The sequence below is a fragment of the Physeter macrocephalus genome, chromosome 21, assembly GCF_002837175.3.
Source record: "Physeter macrocephalus isolate SW-GA chromosome 21, ASM283717v5, whole genome shotgun sequence".
Classification (NCBI taxonomy): domain Eukaryota; kingdom Metazoa; phylum Chordata; class Mammalia; order Artiodactyla; family Physeteridae; genus Physeter; species Physeter macrocephalus.
Window position 1 is genome coordinate 52556902 of NC_041234.1, and position 20359 is coordinate 52577260.

General features: G+C 40.0%; 2 protein-coding genes across 4 annotated transcripts in view; both read left to right on the top strand.

The window, feature by feature from the left end:
- The first annotated feature begins 462 nt into the window (after positions 1 to 462).
- On the top strand, positions 463 to 5340 carry PBDC1 (polysaccharide biosynthesis domain containing 1). Of its 3 annotated transcripts, none has more exons than XM_007121193.4 (6): positions 463 to 569; positions 660 to 725; positions 2339 to 2398; positions 2900 to 3040; positions 3998 to 4109; positions 4432 to 5340. In XM_007121193.4, exons 1-6 carry the CDS (start codon positions 540 to 542, stop codon positions 4683 to 4685), a joined length of 663 nt encoding a protein of 220 aa, XP_007121255.2. In that variant the 5' UTR covers positions 463 to 539; the 3' UTR covers positions 4686 to 5340. The 3 variants fall into 3 exon arrangements, with proteins under 3 accessions (XP_007121255.2, XP_007121256.2, XP_054937863.1); XM_007121194.4 differs by having other exon boundaries at positions 467 to 566; positions 4432 to 5339; XM_055081888.1 differs by lacking the exons at positions 463 to 569; positions 660 to 725 and adding an exon at positions 777 to 1318 and having other exon boundaries at positions 4432 to 5339.
- A 9101-nt stretch (positions 5341 to 14441) lies between these two features.
- The window catches only part of LOC102986213 (trafficking protein particle complex subunit 13-like), a 49897-nt gene continuing 43979 nt past the window's right edge, over positions 14442 to 20359 (top strand). The window contains 1 exon segment of the mRNA XM_028482318.1: positions 14442 to 14520. Within this exon segment, the coding sequence (XP_028338119.1) occupies positions 14442 to 14520 (79 nt within the window).

Here is a 20359-nt window from a genome sequence, read left to right on the forward strand (position 1 = left end):
TGGGGAAGTTAGACACCAGTGGAAGAAGACGAAATCTTCACGGTAAACTTATCACCTTAACAGAATAATTCTTCCTTGACCTATTATCTACTGCATTGCCTAGCTGCATGCCTGCTTGTAACTTAATCCGTTGGGGGTTTTGGGAACTGTGTTGTGTCCCCGTCTGAATGCGCGTCCAAGCACAAGTGGAGAATGTAAATTCCAATCTCTGCAGGGCACTCAGCGCAGTGGCGATGGGAAAGTTGCATTATTTTAACTCAGTCTTTTCCCATGTTCATCGCAGATATTACTGACTGTTCAACCACCTCCCGGCCGTCAAGCAGCCCAGCGCATACAACAAAGCCACACCTTTTCGCAAGGCGTAAGAGGAGGGGCAAGGAAGTACTGCCTCCAGGCGAGGGAGAGTGCACGCAGGCGCAGCCGCAGTCGGATGAAAGCCACTCATGCCGGCCATCCCTTTTCAATGAACTGGGAACTGCGGAAGGAGCACGCAAAACGTCATTTCCGGAGAACGGGAGCCACGCCTTGTGGGTTGCAACATGGAGGCGACCGGTGGAGATGATGAGGTGGTGAGACTCTGCTCTGGGGTCGGGTGAGTGGGGAAGCCGAGCTGGGTCGAAACTCGAACTGTCCTTCCCCATCTCTTTTTCCTTTCCCAGGTTTCTGGGGAACTGACGTCTTTGGCGCACGCTGTTTCTCTCCCAGCCGAGTGTTACGGCAACGATGTGAGTATGACTCACCCACAGTTTCCACGCACGCAGCTATCCTGGGATGTCTGCAGGTCCCGCCGCGAAATTGTAACCCTCCTACCCAGATGGCTTCCGTAGACTCTCTCCACGTCTGCCAGAAAATGCGCCTTTCAATTAATTCTAATCCTTTTGGTCGGCAAACGCAGGACTAACGTCAATGGGAGTAGTTCCCAAACTGTGCTGTACTTTAGAGTTGCCTGGGAAGCTTTTAAATATCTCGAAGTTCAGGTCGCAGTCCATCCCAACTAAATCACAGTATCTGGGTGGTTAGAGTCAGGAATCAGTATTTTTAAAGGTCCCCGGATGACTCCATTGTGCAGTAAAGTTGCACTGGCTTATGGTGTATCTGGTTTAGATCCTTAAGGAGAAAGCACGTGATGTATTTTGAGTTATAAGACACACGGACATGAAAATAGTAATAACACTCAAATAATAATGTGATGTATGGTAGATTAGTGAATCAAGGCATAAGATCCAAAGGGTTTAGCCAAAGAAGAAACCCCTAAGGACCCAAGACAGTAAAGGAAGACTTTGCTGAGGAAGTGGATATGGAACTGGATCCTCAAAGTGTAAGTGGACAAAAGATATGGATTGGCAGTCAGGAAAAGGGCATGGTCTAAGGCATGGAGGTAAAAATGCAAATTTTTTTCTGGGGTCAGTGAAATAGATCCATCTAGTTGGAGTGGGAGATTCCAGTGGAACAGGTACTTGGTAAGGCTTATTATAACCTAGCCTGCTTCACGATATTGATTAATTTCTAAGTGTTGTAGGATAGGGAATTGGCTATCTGATGAACACACATGATGATTATGACATTGTACACTCTTAAAAGTGAAGAGTAATATTACTTCTGTTACCTTACTCTGTCCTCTCAACAACTCAGTGGTGTATGTGGGTATTTCAGTTTTACAATCATTTAACTCAGTACTGAGAAGGTGATTTATCTACTGCTTTATGTAGTCTTCTACACTTTCACTAGCTGCTGGGAAAAGACAGCCAGTGACTCATTTTGTTTATTAGACTGTGTAGGTAGCTTCTTTTGGTTATCCTAAAGACAAAAGAATTATTATATTGTCCAAACTTATTAGTCCAGTTTTTTTTTTAACATCCAGAATCTTTTATTGGTCACTTGTATGCCAGGTACCAGCATCAACAAGAAAAAAAAGAAGGTGTTTCCACCTAAAGGAGCCCCTTATCTCTTCGTTTGCCTCTTCCTTTAGTGTTTCTCTCCCAACTCTGTAGATCTACAATCACAGATGAAGACAGCTACAACAAACACTCGATCAGGAGGCAAGAAAGCTATGGATAAATCCCTCCCAAGTACAGAAATATTAGTCAGCAATCACTATACCCATTGCCCAGAGCTTCACGTACAGCCTCCCTTTAAGCCTAAGATTATCCCATTTTACAGGGGAGGAGGCAACAAGTTCCAGGAGAATTCAACCTTAGTCCAGTTTTTAACCTTTGACAGTAACACCAAGCTTGGTAGCCCTCTTGAGCATTAACTAGACATCCACAGACTTCCTTAATTTGTTCTCTAGTAGCAAGATTGGGTGATTTCTGACCTGGCATTCTTCACTCCTTTGCAGCCTGATATTGAGATGGCTTGGGCCATGAGAGCAATGCAGCATGCTGAAGTCTACTACAAAGTGAGTTGACTGTCTTTATTGTTAAGCAGGATTAAAAATGTAATTTCAGCATATTGTGCTCTGCTAATCACCATTCTCAGCAAGTTAAACAGTTGTGTTTTGGAGATAATTTTTATTACTCTAAGGAGAACTGGGGCATGGAAGTCAATTTTGCTTTGACAGTGAGGAGTTGTGGTTGTCTGCCCAGTGTTGTGTTGCTAACCCGCAAAAGGATGCCTGGCCCATAGTAGGCACTAAATAAATGTTTGTTGACTAAATGAATAATCCACAGAGGGTAATAGCCAGACATTAATAGGGCCAAAGGGGTTTGAATTGGTAGAAGGGACTGTAGTATATTATGGCCCTTTAAAATTATGTCATGATTTCATCTGGGACCTAGGCTGTCCATATTTTCTAATGAACTCTTCTTCCCTGAGAACTATGAGGATTTTCTGGTGAAGAGCGGACAGAAATATAGTAAATTAGAGACTAGCATCTTTATGTTGTCTTATTGTCTGGCAGCTGATTTCATCAGTTGACCCACAGTTCCTGAAACTCACCAAAGTGGATGACCAAATCTATTCTGAGTTTCGGGAAAATTTTAAGAAACTCAGGATAGATGTATTGGACCCAGAAGAGCTCAAATCAGAAGCAGCTAAAGAGGTAAGAATTCTCTCTTTTAAATATTGCCTAGCATCTGACCAACGATTATTGACTGTGAATACATTTTTATACATTTAAACTTTTGGGGGGTTTGTTTTAAGGCAAATACCTAAAGCACCAGGGCTTTTATGTAGTTGTAATTAACTAATGTGTTACTAAATGAATGTTTTTCTGGTTTATGGATTTTTCATTTTTATTGAATCTGGTTTTTTTTCCCCTTTGATTTGGACCTTTCATCCTTATCCACCTAGCTCTTTCAAGGGAGAAGGAATAAATTTATTTATGTGAGTACTTTAGCCAGAAGGCTTAGATAGAGGGTTGGCAAATAGAGTACGGAGAGGTGTTTGGATTCTCTGGATTTAAGATCATATTATCACAGGCCGTGGATAATTGGAAAACTTGTGTTTTGCATTGCTTGCTTGATTACGTTATACTTTTACCGAGCACTAAAACTCTTATAGTTAGGAAATTTTTTTCCTTGAGGGTAGACTCTCGGCTTATGAGGAATATAAACTTTTAACTCTAAGCCGGCTGTTACTGATCTTTGGAAAATTGCCTCTATTGGATGGACTTCTTTCTTAAAATTTAACTTTGTGACTTTGGGCCAAATTCCTGCCTTCTTTGTCTCATTTGTGCTTCATTGTGGATGAATAACCATTTTGGGCTGAACTAGCCAATAACTTAAAACAGAATATACTTAAGAAATTAAAATTTAATTCTCTAGTCAAGGATTTAAGTATTTTATCAGATTAAAACATTGTTCATGTTGGGAAATACCAGCCTAAAGATACCAAAGATAAAGCAGAAACTCATTGCTAGTGAAACTAGCAATCAGCTCAATTCTAGTCTCTTTCACTGTGGTTACTTTCCTTACTGGGGAAACGGAAGCCCCTCTTCTGGCCTGACTTCACCAGCCTCCTGCATTTTTTAGCTAAGATACCTCTTTTGCCTTTACAGAAGTGGAGACCATTCTGTTTGAAGTTTGATGGGATTGTAGAAGACTTCAACTATGGTACTTTGCTGCGACTGAACTGTTCTCAGGGCTACACTGAGGAAAACACCATCTTTGGTGAGTTTCTTGCCTCTGGGATTGTTTCTGTATAAGGAGAGTGAGGGATCTTGTCTTACTGATGAATCAATGACATGAATAGTTAGTTTGGGAATCATTTTATTTGTTATATCTGTAAAGACCATGTTACTGTATCTTGAGTAAGTGTGAGGTAAGATAAGTATTTTCAGCATCATTTAGTATAGGATTAGAATTCACATCTCTGAATCTTATGACTAAACTTGAATGCTTTTCATGTTAGTTCATCTTTGTCAATAGATTTCCAGTAGGTTTAGAGAAGTAACTGTGACTAGGACAATAATCAATTCTATTCACCTTTCAGCACCCAGGATACAATTTTTTGCCATTGAAATTGCTCGGAACCGGGAAGGTTATAACAAAGCAGTTTACACTAGTGTTCAGGACAAAGAAGAAGAGAAAGGAGCCACCAATGGAGGAGACAAAGGAGCCAACAGTGGAGGAGAAGAAGAGAAAGGAGCCAACAGAGAAGGAGAAAAGGAGAAAACCAACAAAGGAGGAGAAAAAGAGAAAGAAGCCTACAAAGAAATCAACAAAAGTGGTGAAACAGCTATGTAAGGTAGACAGGGAACAGCACTCTAGAAGCTGTGATTCAACTGAGCCTACAAGTACCATGATGCTACTTGCACAGGCCCCTATGGTCAAATGTATCTCCTTGTTCACTGGAAGGACATGCAGAAGGACATCTTTCTGGCCTAATCATCAGGAGCTGTAATGGTTGTTCTCTTGTATGAACTGGCTTGAACACTATTAGTGGAGTCTTAGTTGATGGTTTCTTGCTTCTCACCACCAGTCAAGTAAGAAATTTTGTAAATAAATTTCTTTTGGTTCTTATGACTATATGTCTGTGATTGACTTTTAAAAGGTATTGAAAATTATTTGACACTTGATTTTTTTTTTTAGGTACGTATTCTCTTTGTTATGTCTTATATAAAATGATTTATGCCTATTTCTTAATGCTTCTCACTATTTCCGGTAGTGAAGTTCTCTCAAACCTGTAAAGTTGTACACGGTTTTGAATTAGAAGTCCTTACATAAGAATTGACTTGCCATTTGAGTGACTCTAGCTTTCTGATTTTATTTGATATATCTCTCAAAAGATTTGATAAATACTCTATGGAGATAACAGCAGCAGCCTGAACCTGTCACACTAGTGAACACAGCCCAGTTCACATTAAAGGAGTAGGAGACTGAACCTGCTCAGTACCTGCTTCTCTCTTGTAACCAAGTTGTTACCCAAAATATAGCAGAAATTAATAAATATAAAGCCTGGAAGAGTGGCTTTCCTTTTATAATGCTGTGGACAATAGCACACATTTATACATTAATACAAAATGAACATATTTCTAAATGGGAATTTGTCAGACTCCAAAAATAGACCAATTGATTTTATATGGATGGGGGGATGTTCCTTCTCATCTAATGACTTTTAAGAGTGCATGTTTTCAGTTATCTTTACAAATCTGTGCATGTCCCCATAGACATACTGACTTTGTTTGCTAAAACTAGCTAGAGGAAGCTGCAAGGTTCATAGTGCATACAGTAAATAGTCTAACCACAGCATGATCATGCAAGAAGAGATTTACCAGAGGAGAGGAGGGTGAATGAGACTTGTTTTTCTCAGTGGACGCAGGAGGAGACAAAAATTAAACTTTATTGATCAGTTGTCCCTTAGGGAAGAGCTGCACTAGAGATGCACAGTCAGCAGCAACGATTGTGCACAAAGTAAATAGGTTTCTCCATGAATTCTCTTTGGCCAGTTCTTAAAAATACTTAAAACATCTGTTAAAGTTTTCGTTTTATAAAAATATGTTTTTTAAAAGGTAAGAGACTGTTAAATATATCATATTAGGCAGACTTTTTGAGATGAAGAACATGCTTTACTGTATTAACTTTCTCTTTGATTTTACAGAGAATATGAAACATACTGTTGATAGACTGCTTTAGAACAAGAGGCATCTGTCTAAGAGCTAGGTTATAAAAACTGGGAAAAAGAGGGGGAATAAGAACACGGAACACTTCACACTAACCATTTGATTTTGAGTTGATCAAAAGGGATAATATCCTGGGTGGATCTGGCCTAATCAAGCGAGTACTTAAAGGAGACAAGCAGTAGCAGATGTTCTGTTGGCCTTGAAGAAGCAAACAGATGTGAGAGAAGGGGGCCATGTGGCAAAGAGCTGAGGGTGGCAGTTGGGAGCTGACGGTGCTCCCACTTGCTGAGAGCCAGCAAGAAAATGGGGATTCTACTCCTACAGTTGAAAAGAATTGAATTTTGCCAACAACTGGTGAGCTTAGGAGAGGAACTCAAGCCTCAGATGAGATTGTAGTCCTGGTTGATACCATGATTTCAGCCCTGTGAGACTGAACAGAGGACCCAGTTAAGTCATACTTGGACTCCTAACCCACAGGACTGAGTTAACAGGTATTGTCTTAAGCCACTAATTATGTGGTTATTTGTTACAAAGTAGTAGTAACTACATAGACTTTGGTAATGAAAGTGGACTGCTGCTGTAACAAGTACCTAAAGTGTGGGAATGGCTTTGGAATCAGGCAGTGGGGGGAGGCTGGAAGAATATTGAGGAGCCTGACAGAAAACCTAAATAGCCTTGTACAGACTGTCAGTGGAAATATCGACTTTAAGGATGCTGCTGGTGAGGGATCAGAAGGATGTATTATTGTTATTGAAAACTGGAAGAAGAGAGATCCTATTAATAAGTGGTAACATTATAGTTAGAGGCCAGGAAGTTTGAGATTTGAGTCCTAGCTCTGAATTATTTGGAAGATGATATGAAGCCAGGCTTGACATAGTGTGTAAACATCGGTGATTTATTCAGAATGTGGTACCTATCCACTTATTTATCTCCATGACATCTTTTGGAGGCAGGGAAAGAGCACAGACTAATTTTTGCATTTACAGAAGGGAAAACTGCAGCCATTTAAAATTTTAAGCCATTAAGTTTGTGGTGATTTGTTACAGCAGCAATATGAAACTAATAAAGAAAGCATACTGAACCCTGCTCCAAAAGTGGAGACATTCACCGCACTGTCATTATTTATTTTGAAACTATAGTTTAAACAAGGATATGTTGTACCGATGATTGGAGACATGAACTGCACCCAAAGTGAGCTTCAATAATTCTAAACTCTTTTGAACTTAGGAACTTAGGAACTCCTGTAGCTGAGTCTGTGTGTGTCGTGTGTCAGGTGCCATTAGTATAGCTGGGAGTTCTCTAAATTTGCTTCTATGTACAATACAATGCTTATTAATGCATATGTGCTTATTTGGAATATATATATATATATATATATATATATATATACACACACACACACATACACATACATAAAACTCAACAGTAACTTCATCAATTGTTTAGACCTTGGACCAAGAAAATTTGTTTCTGGAGAGGTGTGTTTTATCAATGACATTATTTAAAATTGCCAGAGCATGGTGACAATTAAAGCTGACCAGGTTTTTGTTGGTTTTATTACTGTTTTTAAATTTTCTACAGGTAATACAGCTTTTTTTTTGCTTGCACCCAGTGTAATGATTCTCACTACCTCACATTTGTCCTGCACAGTTGCTTTCATCTGTTGTTTATTCAGATAAGTTAATATCTTAACTGATTATTCAGAATTAAGGCCTGTATGTATGTTATGTTAATGGTCTTTTTTCTATGCCTACATTCTATCTCTAGAAATATGGAAGCATTATGAATGTCAACACGTTGTTGGTCTCCTGAATTGCACAGCTGTCACATGATAACCTTATATATGACTGGCTAGCTTTAAGTTTTCCCTGCTGTACTCAGGGTTTCTCTGAATTCCTCAGTATAAATTTTACTTTCTTGAAGTCAATATTTATGTTTTCATTTTATAAATGGAAAAACAAAGATTGAATCATAATTTGCCATCTGTCACATAAGTGGTGGTGTTGGGACTCAGATCTACATCTTTTGATTATGAATCTCATTGTTTCCCAAATTCCCATTCTAGAATAAGCTTCTTGCTAGAATAGACAGATAATTTGGATGAGGAACTGAAGTATTCAGTAATCATAAGCATTCTGTTGTGGAGTGATGCACTAAACTAAACTCCTCAAGACATTTTCAATTTCTCTTTTTCCTTCTAAGAGATTCCTTTTTACATATACAACTGAGACATTTAAAAAGCATTATAGTATAATTACTATATCACTGTAATCTTTCTTCAGTTTCAAAATTATATTTTAATTTCTTAACCTTTCTTATGAACTGAATTTGGCTGACACATTTTCCTCAAGTTCTTTGTAGTTTTTTATTATTTTTTTTCTTTTTGAGGCTTTATCTTCCTGAAATCTTCCTGAAATAAGTTTTTTCAGGCTAAATCATTGGAAGCTATAATATGTATTACTGGTTGGTCTTTACATTGTAAAGAAAATAAAGGAAATTTAAAATGTCAACTTAGAGGATAAGCCTTTGCAACTGGAATATATCTCAGAAACCTAATTCAAAAATTTCATTTTTCTGTAAAAAAATAAAGACACAAAAGGATGTGCTTTACCCAGTTGAAAATCCTCTATGTATGTAAAGATTGTTTATTAACTTATTGTCCTTCCTGTTACACTAAGAACACTGCACAAGTCATCATTCCATAAGGTTTCCATTGTCTTAGATATATCCCTGCACAAGACACTTTCCTCTAGAAAACAGTTAAAATAGTCTCCATGCTTCTCCATGATTTAGGATTCTTATGATGTCCTTTCTGTTTACACTAAACTATATCTGGCCAATCTTACACAATTCTGAGAATTTGGATTATATTTAAAATCAAAATCACAATAATTTGAAATTTACATGTTCTTGACTTTTTTTTTTGTTTTGGCTGCGCTTGGTCTTCGTTGCTGTGCGCAGGCTTTCTTTAGTTGCGGCGAGCGGGGGCTACTCTTCGTTGCAGTGCGTGGGCTTCTCACTGTGGTGGCTTCTTTTGTTGCGGAACACGGGCTCTAGGAGTGTGGGCTTCAGTAGTTGTGGCATGCAGGCTCAGTAGTTGTGGCTCGCGGGCTCTAGAGCGCAGGCTCAGTAGTTGTGGCACACAGGCTTAGTCACTCTGTGGCATGTGGGATCTTCCCCGACCAGGGCTCGAACCTGTGTCCCCTGCATTGGCAGGCGGATTCTTAATCACTGCACCACCAGGGAAGTCCCAGTTCTTGACTTTTTATTAAAGAAAACAAGGCTTCTAAAAATTTTGTCGCTCTTAAGGTCATTTTTCTCCCCCAAAGTCACTGAAGCTTACATGCTGTCCTTTGGTTTAGGGAAGATAAACAAAGGAATTCTCCCTTCTGCTCCCTGCAACACCCTGCCATTGAATTAAGTTGATTGCCTCTTAATCCTGGATGAGATCATGATCTCTGACACTTGCTTACCTGGTAAGCTCAAATTCACCTATGGGACATTTATTTTAAATTATTTTTTTTGCTATGAAAATTTTAAACATATACAATAGTAGAAATAATAGTATAATGAACCCCTATATATCTGTCATCCAGATTATATAGTTACCAAGATTTTGCCACATTTGCTTCATTTATCCTCCTTTTTGCTTTATTGAAGCATGGAAAACAAATCTCAGTTATTATATCATTTTACCACTATATATTTCAGTGTGCCTTTCTAAAAATGGATATTTTCTTATATAATCGCAGTGAGAAATAATCATAAGATTTTCAACTGATATTCAGTTATAGCAAAAATTTGTGAATACATATTCAGATGATGGAGATCCAGGAAACAGTCCTTTAGTGTATATTTAAGGAACAGTGATTAGTGTAGGTTGACTAAAGTGTAGGACATACGTATGTACAAAGAAATTAGTAGAAAAGGTTGAAAATATGTATTTGATTCTCACTGTGGGCACTAATAATAAGCCCTAGATACTGAGCTAGATGCCTTACATATATCTTATTCCTATCATATAGGCATTATCAACCCTATTTTACACATTAAGAAATTAATACTTGGCTAGTGATATGATGAAAACTTCTTAAGGAAGATTAAATGATGTACTATATTGAGTAAATTAAATATTAAGCACTTATTCTGGATTGATTGTTTTGAGCTGATTCATGCATTCATTCATTTACTTAAATATTTATGGAGTGGGTCTTACACACCATGGACGTTAACAATCTAATGGGGAAGACAACTTAAATATACATAAGATATAGATATGGTTTGCTAAGGAAATATATGGTAGAACTCTTAGTGTCTTTTTGTGATTAAAAAACAAACTTATGGTCTTTTTTAAAAATATGGAAATCAAAATCCACAAAGAAGGAAATTTTAATTACTCATTACTTACTGCCAACGACATTGCCAGGGAAGGGGAAAGCCCATCAAGGACTGTTTATTGACTTGCATTGGCCTGTCCTAGAACTGATACACATCTTCTACTCATATTCTGTTAAATAGAACTCAGTCTTCTGTCACTGAATTGAGGGTGGGAAGTTTAGTTTAGCTCTGTGCCCAGGAAGATGAGAAAGAAAAGGATTTATTGACCACCTAAGCAGTCTCCCTCACATATTTATTAATTTCAGTTTATTCATTTCTCAAACTCTAGAAGGAGATTCCCAATCTATGACTCTGGTGCTCAGTCACTTCTTAAATGTACAGTTAACTTCTTGAATCAATGTTCCTGGACACTGTGTCAATATGGTCTGAAATAACAAGCTTCTCCTTTGGACTCATTTCTTCTTTTAAAATGCACTGTGTTGGGATAAGTCACTCACTTTTGCGTTTTTCATCTAGACAATATAATCCATGCATTATTTATTTTTAGTTAAAAAGAAATCTATCTGTTCTGGACACAGAGAGACTGTTCATTTCCTCATAATCTGCAATAGGTTTAGGACATTAAACCTGATAGGCTAGATGAGCAAATCATAGAAGTGACAGGTTGGTTCAGCCTTTAGGTAAGGAAGTGTTACGTGACACACAATAAACATTACAAATTCACACAGAATAGAGCTGGACCTCAGCTCTGAAACTTAGTACTCTTAAATTTAACCTATTCTAAATTAGTGCAGCACAGTATAAGAGAGAGAATGGATTAACATGTGGAATCATTGTAGAATTATGTGTAGAAGTATTTGAATTATGTATATGATAAAAGGAAACGTATTCCTTTCTTCAAGGAAATGTTCTAGCAATGTCATTACCAACAAAGTTATAATTTATTCAAACAAACTTTAAATATTTCATCTGATCCTGGAGTTCATTTTATGATTTATTCATTCATTTCTTCATTACATCATAGTGAACACGTTTCCATATTGTCTTTACCCATTATTTAAAGGGTAATCATCTTCTTCAAGATCCCTGTCACCTTCATCAGTGACTCATACTCTCCTGCTCTCACCTTCAGCCTCAGGTCCTTTACACGTGATATTCCGTCTGCCTGGAAAGCTATTCCCACAGATATCCATAGGATATTCATTCATTTCTCAAAGATCTCTACTCAAATATCGCCATAATAGAGAGGTCTTTCCTGACCTCTTTATTTAAAATAACAGCTCTCTTGGTGCTCTCTATCCCCCTTACCTAGCTGTATTTTTAATTATAATTATAATTATAACTCATCACTCTCCCCTTTACCCCCACCCTGGAGGATGGATCACTGTTTTGCTTGTTGTTGTATGCTTAGCACCTAGAACAATGTCTGGCTGGCATATAGTAGGATCTTAATAATATATATATATTTATATATATAGTGTATAATATATATACATTACATATACATAAATATATGTAGTGTATATCAGGCATAATTCCAATATGCTAGGATCACAGCTGAGACACTGAACAATCAGAATGAAGGAAGATCTAAAATGTTTCCAATGTTGTTCTATCCATCCAGACAGTGATATATTAGAAAAGAAAAATAATGATCCAAATAACTTTACATGTTTAAGGGTCTTTCCACACATGAGAGCGTGGCATGGACATATATACACTACCAAATGTAAAATAGATAGCTAGTGGGAAGCAGCTGCATAGCACAGCGAGATCAGCTCGGTGGTTTGTGACCACCTAGAGGGGTGGCATAGCGAGGGAGGGTGGGAGGGAGGGAGACACCAGAGGGAAGAGATATGAGAACATATGTATATGTATAACTGATTCACTTTGTTATAAAGCAGAAACTAACACAGCATTGTAAAGTAATTATACTCCAATAAAGATGTTAAAAAAAGGAAGCATAGAGAATTCAGAAAAATATATCTACAGATGTAAAAGCCAAAATTTTGCATGGATTCTATTATGCTCTGTCTACAATCCTCAATTTTGTAGTATACAGTTAAGTGCAAGATAATTACAGAATAAAATACATAACCACCTTTCATAATTAAAACCCACAAAATTGATCCTATTTACCATAAAAGATTTCTCTCATTCAAGTAAAGATCATCTGAATTAAAAATTTTTAATTCCCTAAAAAAAAAATTGAAAAGAAACTGAGATGGAGCCAAAATGGTAGAGTAGGAAGACCTTGAACTCGCCTCCTCCCATAAGCACACCAAGATTACAACTATTTACAGAGCAATTATTGGTGAGAAAAAACTGGAAGACTAGCAGAAAAGATCTTCTACAACTAAAGATATAAGGAGGGAACTACAAAGAGGCAGGTAGGAGGGGCAGAGATGTGGTATAGTCATGACCCATACCCCTAGGTGGGCACCCCACAAATGGGAGGATAATTACATTGCAGAGGTTCTACTAAAGGAGCAAGGGGTCTGAGCCCCACATAGGCTCCCCAGCCTGGGGGTCCTGCACTGAGAAGACAAGCTGCCAGAACATTTGGCTTGGAAGGCCAGTGGCGCTTACTTTCATGAGACCAGAGGGCTGTGGAAAATAGAGACTCCACTCTTAAAGGGTGCACACAAAATCTCGTATGCACTGGGACCCAGGGCAGAAGCAGCAATTGAAAGGAGCCAGGGTCAGACCCACCTGATGATCTTGGAGAGCCTCCTGGAGAAGCAGGGGACAACTGGAGCTCACCCTGGGGACAGAGATGTTGGTGGCAGCCATTTGGGGGAGCTCATTCTATCACAAGGACACTAGTGCTGGCAAGTACCATTTTGGAATGCTCCCTCAAGCTTAGTAGTGCTGGGACCAGGCCCCGCCCATTAGCCTGTAGGCACCAATATGGGAACATCTCAGACCAAGCAACTAGCCAGGCAGGGACACAGCCCCATCCACTAGCAGGGCTGCTGCCTTAAGAACCCCTGAGCCCACAGGTGCCCCAGGACCCAGCCTTGCCCACCAGAGGGCACAGGACCTGGCCCCACACACCAGTGTGCCAGCATTAGCCCTGGGACACCCCAGGGCCTTGCATCTAGAGACCCAGGGACCTGGCTCCGCACACCAGTGGGTCAGTACTAGCACTGGGAACCCACTAGCTGGCCAAAACACCAACTTCAGAGAACCCAGAGTTCTGCAACCAGAGACCCTGAGACTCAGCTCTGCCCACCAGTGAGCTGGCACTATTCCCAGAACCCCCTGGGCCTCAGCCCTGCCAACCAGCAGGCCAACACCAGCTTAGGGACCACTGGACCCTGCAGCCAGAGACCCCAGGCCCTAGCTCCACCCACCAGTGGGCAGAAAACAGCCCTGCGATGCCCTGGGCCCCAGCCCCACCCACCAGTGGGGGACACCGGCCCCAGGACCAGCAGAGCCCTGCAACCTCTAGTACCAAGACCCAGCCCATACACCAGCAGGCCAGTACCAGCCCTGGGACCCCCAGGGACCTGCAGCCAGAGTCCTAGGATCCAGCACAACTCACCAGCAGGTCAACACCTGCTTTGGGTTACCACAGACCCCACAGTCAGCTGCATCAGGAACTGGCCCCACCCACTAGCAGGCCAACACTAGATCTGGGACCCCCAGGTCCCACAACCACCCACTCCAGAACCTGGTTCCACCCACCAGTGGGCAAGCACTAGCCCCAGGATCCCCTGGGGCATTGCAGCCAGCAGCCTTGTTACCCAGCTCCACCAACCAGTGACTGGCAGCCTCTGCACAAGGCAGTGCCTGGCAACCAACTGGACCTAGGGCCAGCCATGCCTACCAGACTACCCACAGTAGCTAGCCCGCCATAACAGAAGGACCCATGCAGTCCACATAGAGGGGCACCCTCTAGAACATATAGCTCTGGTGACCAGGTGGTGTGCACTGCTGGGATGCATAGGATATCTCCTACAAAAGGCCACTTTTCCAAGATTGGGAAACATAAACAACCTACAAGATACATAGAAATAAAAACAGCAAATTAGGCAAAATGAGTCAACAGAGGAATATGGTTCATACAAAAGAACAAGATAAAACCACAAAAGAGGAACTAAGTGAAGAAGAGATAGGTAATCTACCCAAAAGATTGTTCAAGGTAATGATCATGATGATGCTCAAAGAACTCTGGAGAAGATTGGATGAACAGAGTGAGAAGTTAGAAGTTTTAAACAAAGAGAAAATATAAAGAAGAACCAAGCAGGACTGAAGAATACAATAACTGAAATGAAAAACACATTAGAAGGGATCAACAGTAGATTTAATGATACAGAGGAGGGATCAGCAAGCTGGAAGGCAGAGTAGTGGAAATCACTGAAGCTGAACAGAAAAAAAGAAAAAGAATAAAAACAAATGAGCACAGTTTGAAAGACCTCTGGGACAATATCAAGTGTACCAACATACAAATTATAGGGGTCCCAGAAGGAGAAGAGAGTGAAAGGGGCAGAGAACATATTTGAAGACATAATAGCTGAACACTTCCCTAGCCTAGGAAAAGAAACGAACATCCAGGTCCAGGAAGCACAAAGAGTCCCAAAGAGAAAGAGGACCACACCAAGACACATTGTAATTAAAATGGCAAAAATTAAAGATAAAGAGAGAATATTAAAAGCAGCAAGGGAAAGCAAAAAGTTACATACAAGGGAACTCCCATAAGGCTATCAGCTGACTTTTCAGCAGAAATTCTTCAGGCCAGAAGGGAGTGGCAGGATATATTTAAAGTGATGAAAGGGAAAAAACCTACAACCAAGAATACTCTACCCAGCACATCTCTCGTTCAGATTTGATGGAGACATCAAAAGTTTTACAGACAGGCAAAATCTAAAAGAGTTCAACACCACCAAATCAGCTTAACAAGAAATGTTAAAGGGACTTCTTTAAGCGAAAAAGAAAAAGCCACAACTAGAAACATGAAAATTATAAAAGGAAAAATCTCATTGGTAAAGGCAAATATACAGTAAATGTAGTAAATCAGCCATGTATAAAGTTAAAAAGAAGGTTAAAAGACAAAAATAGTAAAATCATCTTTATCTGCTATAAGTAGTTAAGGGATACACAAAACAAAAAGATGTAAAATATGATGTCAAATACAGTAAACGTGGTGGGGGGTACTAAAAATGCAGGAATGCTAAAATGCGTTTGGGAGAGAGCTTCAAGATGGCGGAAGAGCAAGACGTGATCACCTTCCTCCCCACAAATACATCAGAAATACATCTACATGTGGAACAACTCCTACAGAACACCTACTGAACGCTGGCAGAAGACCTCAGACTCCCCAAAAGGCAAGAAACTCCCCACGTACCTGGGTAGGGTAAAAGAAAAAAGAAAAAACGGAGACAAAAGACTAGGGATGGGACCTGCACCATTGGGAGGGAGCTGTGAAGGAGGAAAGTTCCCACACACCAGGAAGCCCCTTCACTGGAGGAGACTGTGGGTGGGTGGGGGGAAGCTTTGGAGCCACAGAGGAGAGTGCAGCAACAGGGGTGCAGAGGGCAAAGCAGAGAGATTCCCACCAAGAGGATCAGTGCTGACCAGCACTCACCAGCTTGAGAGTCTTGTCTGCTCACCCACCGGGACGGGTTGGGGCTGGGAGCTGAGGCTCCAGCTTCAGAGGTCAGATCCCAGGGAGAAGACTGGGGTTGGCTGCGTGAACACAGCCTGAAGGGGGCTAGTGTGCCACACTCATCTGAGAGAGAGTCCGGGAAAATGTCTGGAACTGCCTAAGAGGCAATAAACCATTGTTTCAGGGTGCTCGAGGAGAGGGGATTAAGAGCACCGCCTAAATGAGCTCCAGAGATGGGTGCGAGTGGCGGCTATCAGTGCGGACATGAGAGAAGAGCATGAAATGCTAAGGCTGCTGCTGCAGCCACAAAGAAGCCTGTGTGCAAGCACAGGTCACTATCCACACCTCCCCTCCCGGGAGCCTCTGCAGCCCACCACTGCCAGGGTCCTGTGATCCAGGGACAACTTCCCCAGGAAGTTGCGCCTCAGGCTGGTGCAACCTCACGCCGGCCTCTGCCACCACAGGCCCACTCTGCATTCCGTATGCCCCCCGACCCCCAGCCTGATTGAGCCAGAGCCCCTAATCAGCTGCTACTTTAACCCCATCCTGTCTGAGGGAAGACCAGATGCCCTCAGGCGACCTACACGCAGAGGCAGAGCCAAATCCAAAGCTGAACACCAGGAGCTGTGTGAACAAAGAAGAGGAAGGGAAGTTTCTCCCAGCAGCCTCAGGAGCAGTGGATTAAATCTCCACAATCAACTTGATATGCCCTGAATCTGTGGAATACCTCAATAGACAGCGAATCATCCCAAAATTGAGGGGGTAGACTTTGGGAGCAAAAATATATATATTTTCTTCAGTTTTCTCTTTTTGTGAGTGTGTATGTGTATGCTTCTTTGTGTGATTTTGTCTGTATAGCTTTGCTTTTACCATTTGTCCTAGGGTTCTGTCTGTCCGTTTTTCTGTGTTTTTGTTTTTTAACATAGTTTTCAGTGCTTGTTATCATCAGTGTATTTGTTTTTAGGTTTGGTGGCTCTCTTCTTTCTTTTTTTCCTTTTTTATTTTATACTTTTTAATTTTTTACTTTTTAATAATTATTTTTTATTTTAATAACTTTATTTTATTTTTTTCTTTCTGTCTTTCTTTTTTTCTCCCTGTTCTTCTGAGCTGTGTAGCTGACAGGGTCTTGGTGCTCCGGCTGGGTGCCAGGCCTGTGCCACTGAGGTGGGAGAGCAAAGTTCAGGACATTGGTCCACCACAGACCTCCCAACTCCACATAATATCAAATGGTGAAAGCTCTCCCAGAGATCTCCATCTAAACGCTAAGACCCAGCTCCACTCATCGACCAGCAAGCTACAGTGCTAGACACCCTATGCCAAACAACTAGCAAGACAGGAACAAAATCCCATCCATTAGCACAGAGGCTGCATAAAATCATAATAAGGTCACAGACACCCCAAAACACACCACTGGACGTGGTCCTGCCCACCAGAAAGATAAGATCCAGCCTCATCCACCAGAACAAAGGCACTAGTCCCCTCCACCAGGAAACCTACACAAACCACAGAACCAACTTTAAACACTGGGGGTAGACACCAAAAACAACAGGGACTACGAACCTGCAGCCTGTGAAAAGGAGACCCCAAACACAGTAAGTTAAACAAAATGAGAAGACAGAGAAACACACAGCAGATGAAGGAGCAAGGTAAAAACCCACAAGACCCAACAAATGAAGAAGAAATAGACAGTCTACTTGAAAAAGAATTCAGAGTAATGACAGTAAAGATGATCCAAAATCTAGGAAACGGAATGGAGAAAATACAAGAAACGTTTAACGAGGACCTAGAAGAACTAAAGAGCAAACAAACAATGATAAACAACACAATAAATGAAATTAAAAATTCTCTAGAAGGAATCAATAGCAGAATAACTGAGGCAGAAGAACGGATAAGTGACCTGGAAGATCAAATAGTGGAAATAACTACTGCAGAGCAAAATAAAGAAAAGAGAATGCAAAGAACTGAGGACAGTCTCAGAGACCTCTGGGACAACATTAAGCACAACAACATTCGAATTTTAGGGGTCCCAGAAGAAGAAGAGAAAAAGAAAGGGACAGAGAAAATATTTGAAGAGATTATAGTTGAAAACTTCCCTAATATGGGAAAGGAAATAGTTAATCAAGTCCAGGAAGTGCAGAGAGTCCTATACAGGAAAAATCCAAGGAGAAACATGCCAAGACACATATTAATCAAACTATCAAAAATTAAATACAAAGAAAAAATATTAAAAGCAACAGGGGAAATGTGACAACATACAAGGGAATCCCCATAAGTTTAACAGCTGATCTTGCAGCAGAAAATCTGCACACCAGAAGGGAGTGGCAGGACATATTTTAAGTGATGGAAGGGAAAAACCTACAACCAAGATGACTCTATGCAGCAAGTATCTCATTCAGATTAGACGGAGAAATTAAAAACTTTACAGACAGGCAAAAGCTAAGAGAATTCAGCACCACAAAACCAGCGTTACAACAAATGCTAAAGGAACGTCTCTAGGCAAGAAACACAAGAGAGGGAAAAGACCTCTCTTGTGGTCTTTTCCAAAAACAATTAAGAAAATGGTAGTAGGAACATACATATCGATAATTACCTTAAATGTAAATGGATTAAATGCTCCCAGCAAAAGACATAGACTAGCTGAATGGATACAAAAACAAAACCCATATATATGCTGTCAATTACCTTAAATGTAAATGGATTAAATGCTCCCACCAAAAGACACAGACTGGCTGAATGGATACAAAAACAAGACCCATATATATGCTGTCTACAAGAGACCCACTTCAGACCTAGGGACACATACAGACTGAAAGTGAGGGGATGGAAAAAGATCTTCCATGCAAATTAAAATCAAAAGAAAGCTGGAGTAGCAAGTCTCATATCAGAGAAAAGAGACTTTAAAATAAAGACTATTACAAGAGACAAGGAAGGACACTACCTAATGATCAAGAGATCAATACAATAAGAAGATATAACACTTGTAAATATCTATGCACACAATATAGGAGCACCTCATTAGATAAAGCAAATGCTAACAGCCATAAAAAGGAAAATCAATAGTAATACAGTAATAGTAGGCGACTTCAACACCCCACTTACACCAATGAAGAGATCATCCAAAATGAAAATAAATAAGGAAACACAGCTTTAAATGATACATTAAACAAGATGGACTTTATTGATATTTATAGGAAATTCCATCCAACAACAACAGAATACACATTCTTCTCAAGTGCTCATGGAACATTCTCCAAGATAGATCATATCATGGGTCACAAATCAAGCCTTGGTAAATTGAAGAAAATTGAAAACGTATCAAGTATCTTTTCTGACCGCAATGCTATGAGATTAGATATCAATTAAAGGAAAAAAATTTGTAAAAAATACAAATACATGGAGGCTAAACAATACACTACTTAACAACCAAGAGATCACTGAAGAAATCAAAGAAGAAATCAAAACCTATGGAATGCAGCAGAAGCAGTTCTAAGAGGGAAGTTTATAGCAATACAATCCTACCTCAAGAAACAAGAAACATCTCCAATAAACAACCTAACATTACACCTAAAGCAATTAGAGAAAGAAGAACAAAAAACCTCCAAAGTTAGCAGAAGGAAAGAAAGCATAAAGATCAGATCAGAAGTAAATGAAAAAGAAATGAAGGAAACAATTGCAAAGATCAATAAAAAGAAAGGCTGGTTCTTTAAGAAGATAAAGAAAATTGATAAACCATTAGCCAGACTCATCAAGAAAAAAAGGGAGAAGTCTCAAATCAATAGAATTAGAAATGAAAAAGGAGAAGTAACAATTGACACTACAGAAATAGAAAGGATGATGAGAGATTACTACAAGCAACACTATGCCAATAAAATGGACAACCTGGAAAAAATGCACAATTCTTAGAAAAGCACAACCTTCCAAGACTGAACAAGGAAGAAATAGAAATTAAAAACAGACCAATCACAAACACTGGAATTGAGACTGTGATTAAAAATCTTCCAACAAACAAAAACCCAGGACCAGACGGCTTCACAGGCGAATTCTATCACTTAGAGAAGAGCTAACACCTATCCTTCTCAAACTCTTCCAAAATATAGCAGAGGGAGGAACACTCACAGACTCATTCTACGAGGCCACCATCACCCTGATACCAAAACCAAACAACGATGTCACAAAGAAAGAAAACTACAGGCGAATATCACTGATGAACATAGATGCAAAAATCCTCAACAAAATACTAGCAAACAGAGTCCAACAGCACATTAAAGGGATCATACACCATGATCAAGTGGGGTTTATCCCAGGAATGCAAGGATTCTTCAATATACGCAAATCAATCAATGTGATAC

What these genes read in the sequence shown, in the direction of transcription:
- PBDC1 (XM_007121193.4), top strand. Translation starts at nt 540, where the DNA reads ATGGAGGCGACCGGTGGAGATGATGAGGTG. An exon ending in CCGAGTGTTACGGCAACGAT is followed by an intron (nt 726 to 2,338) that starts GTGAGTATGACT and finishes ACTCCTTTGCAG; the next exon opens with CCTGATATTGAGATGGCTTG. An exon ending in TGAGGAAAACACCATCTTTG is followed by an intron (nt 4,110 to 4,431) that starts GTGAGTTTCTTG and finishes TTCACCTTTCAG; the next exon opens with CACCCAGGATACAATTTTTT.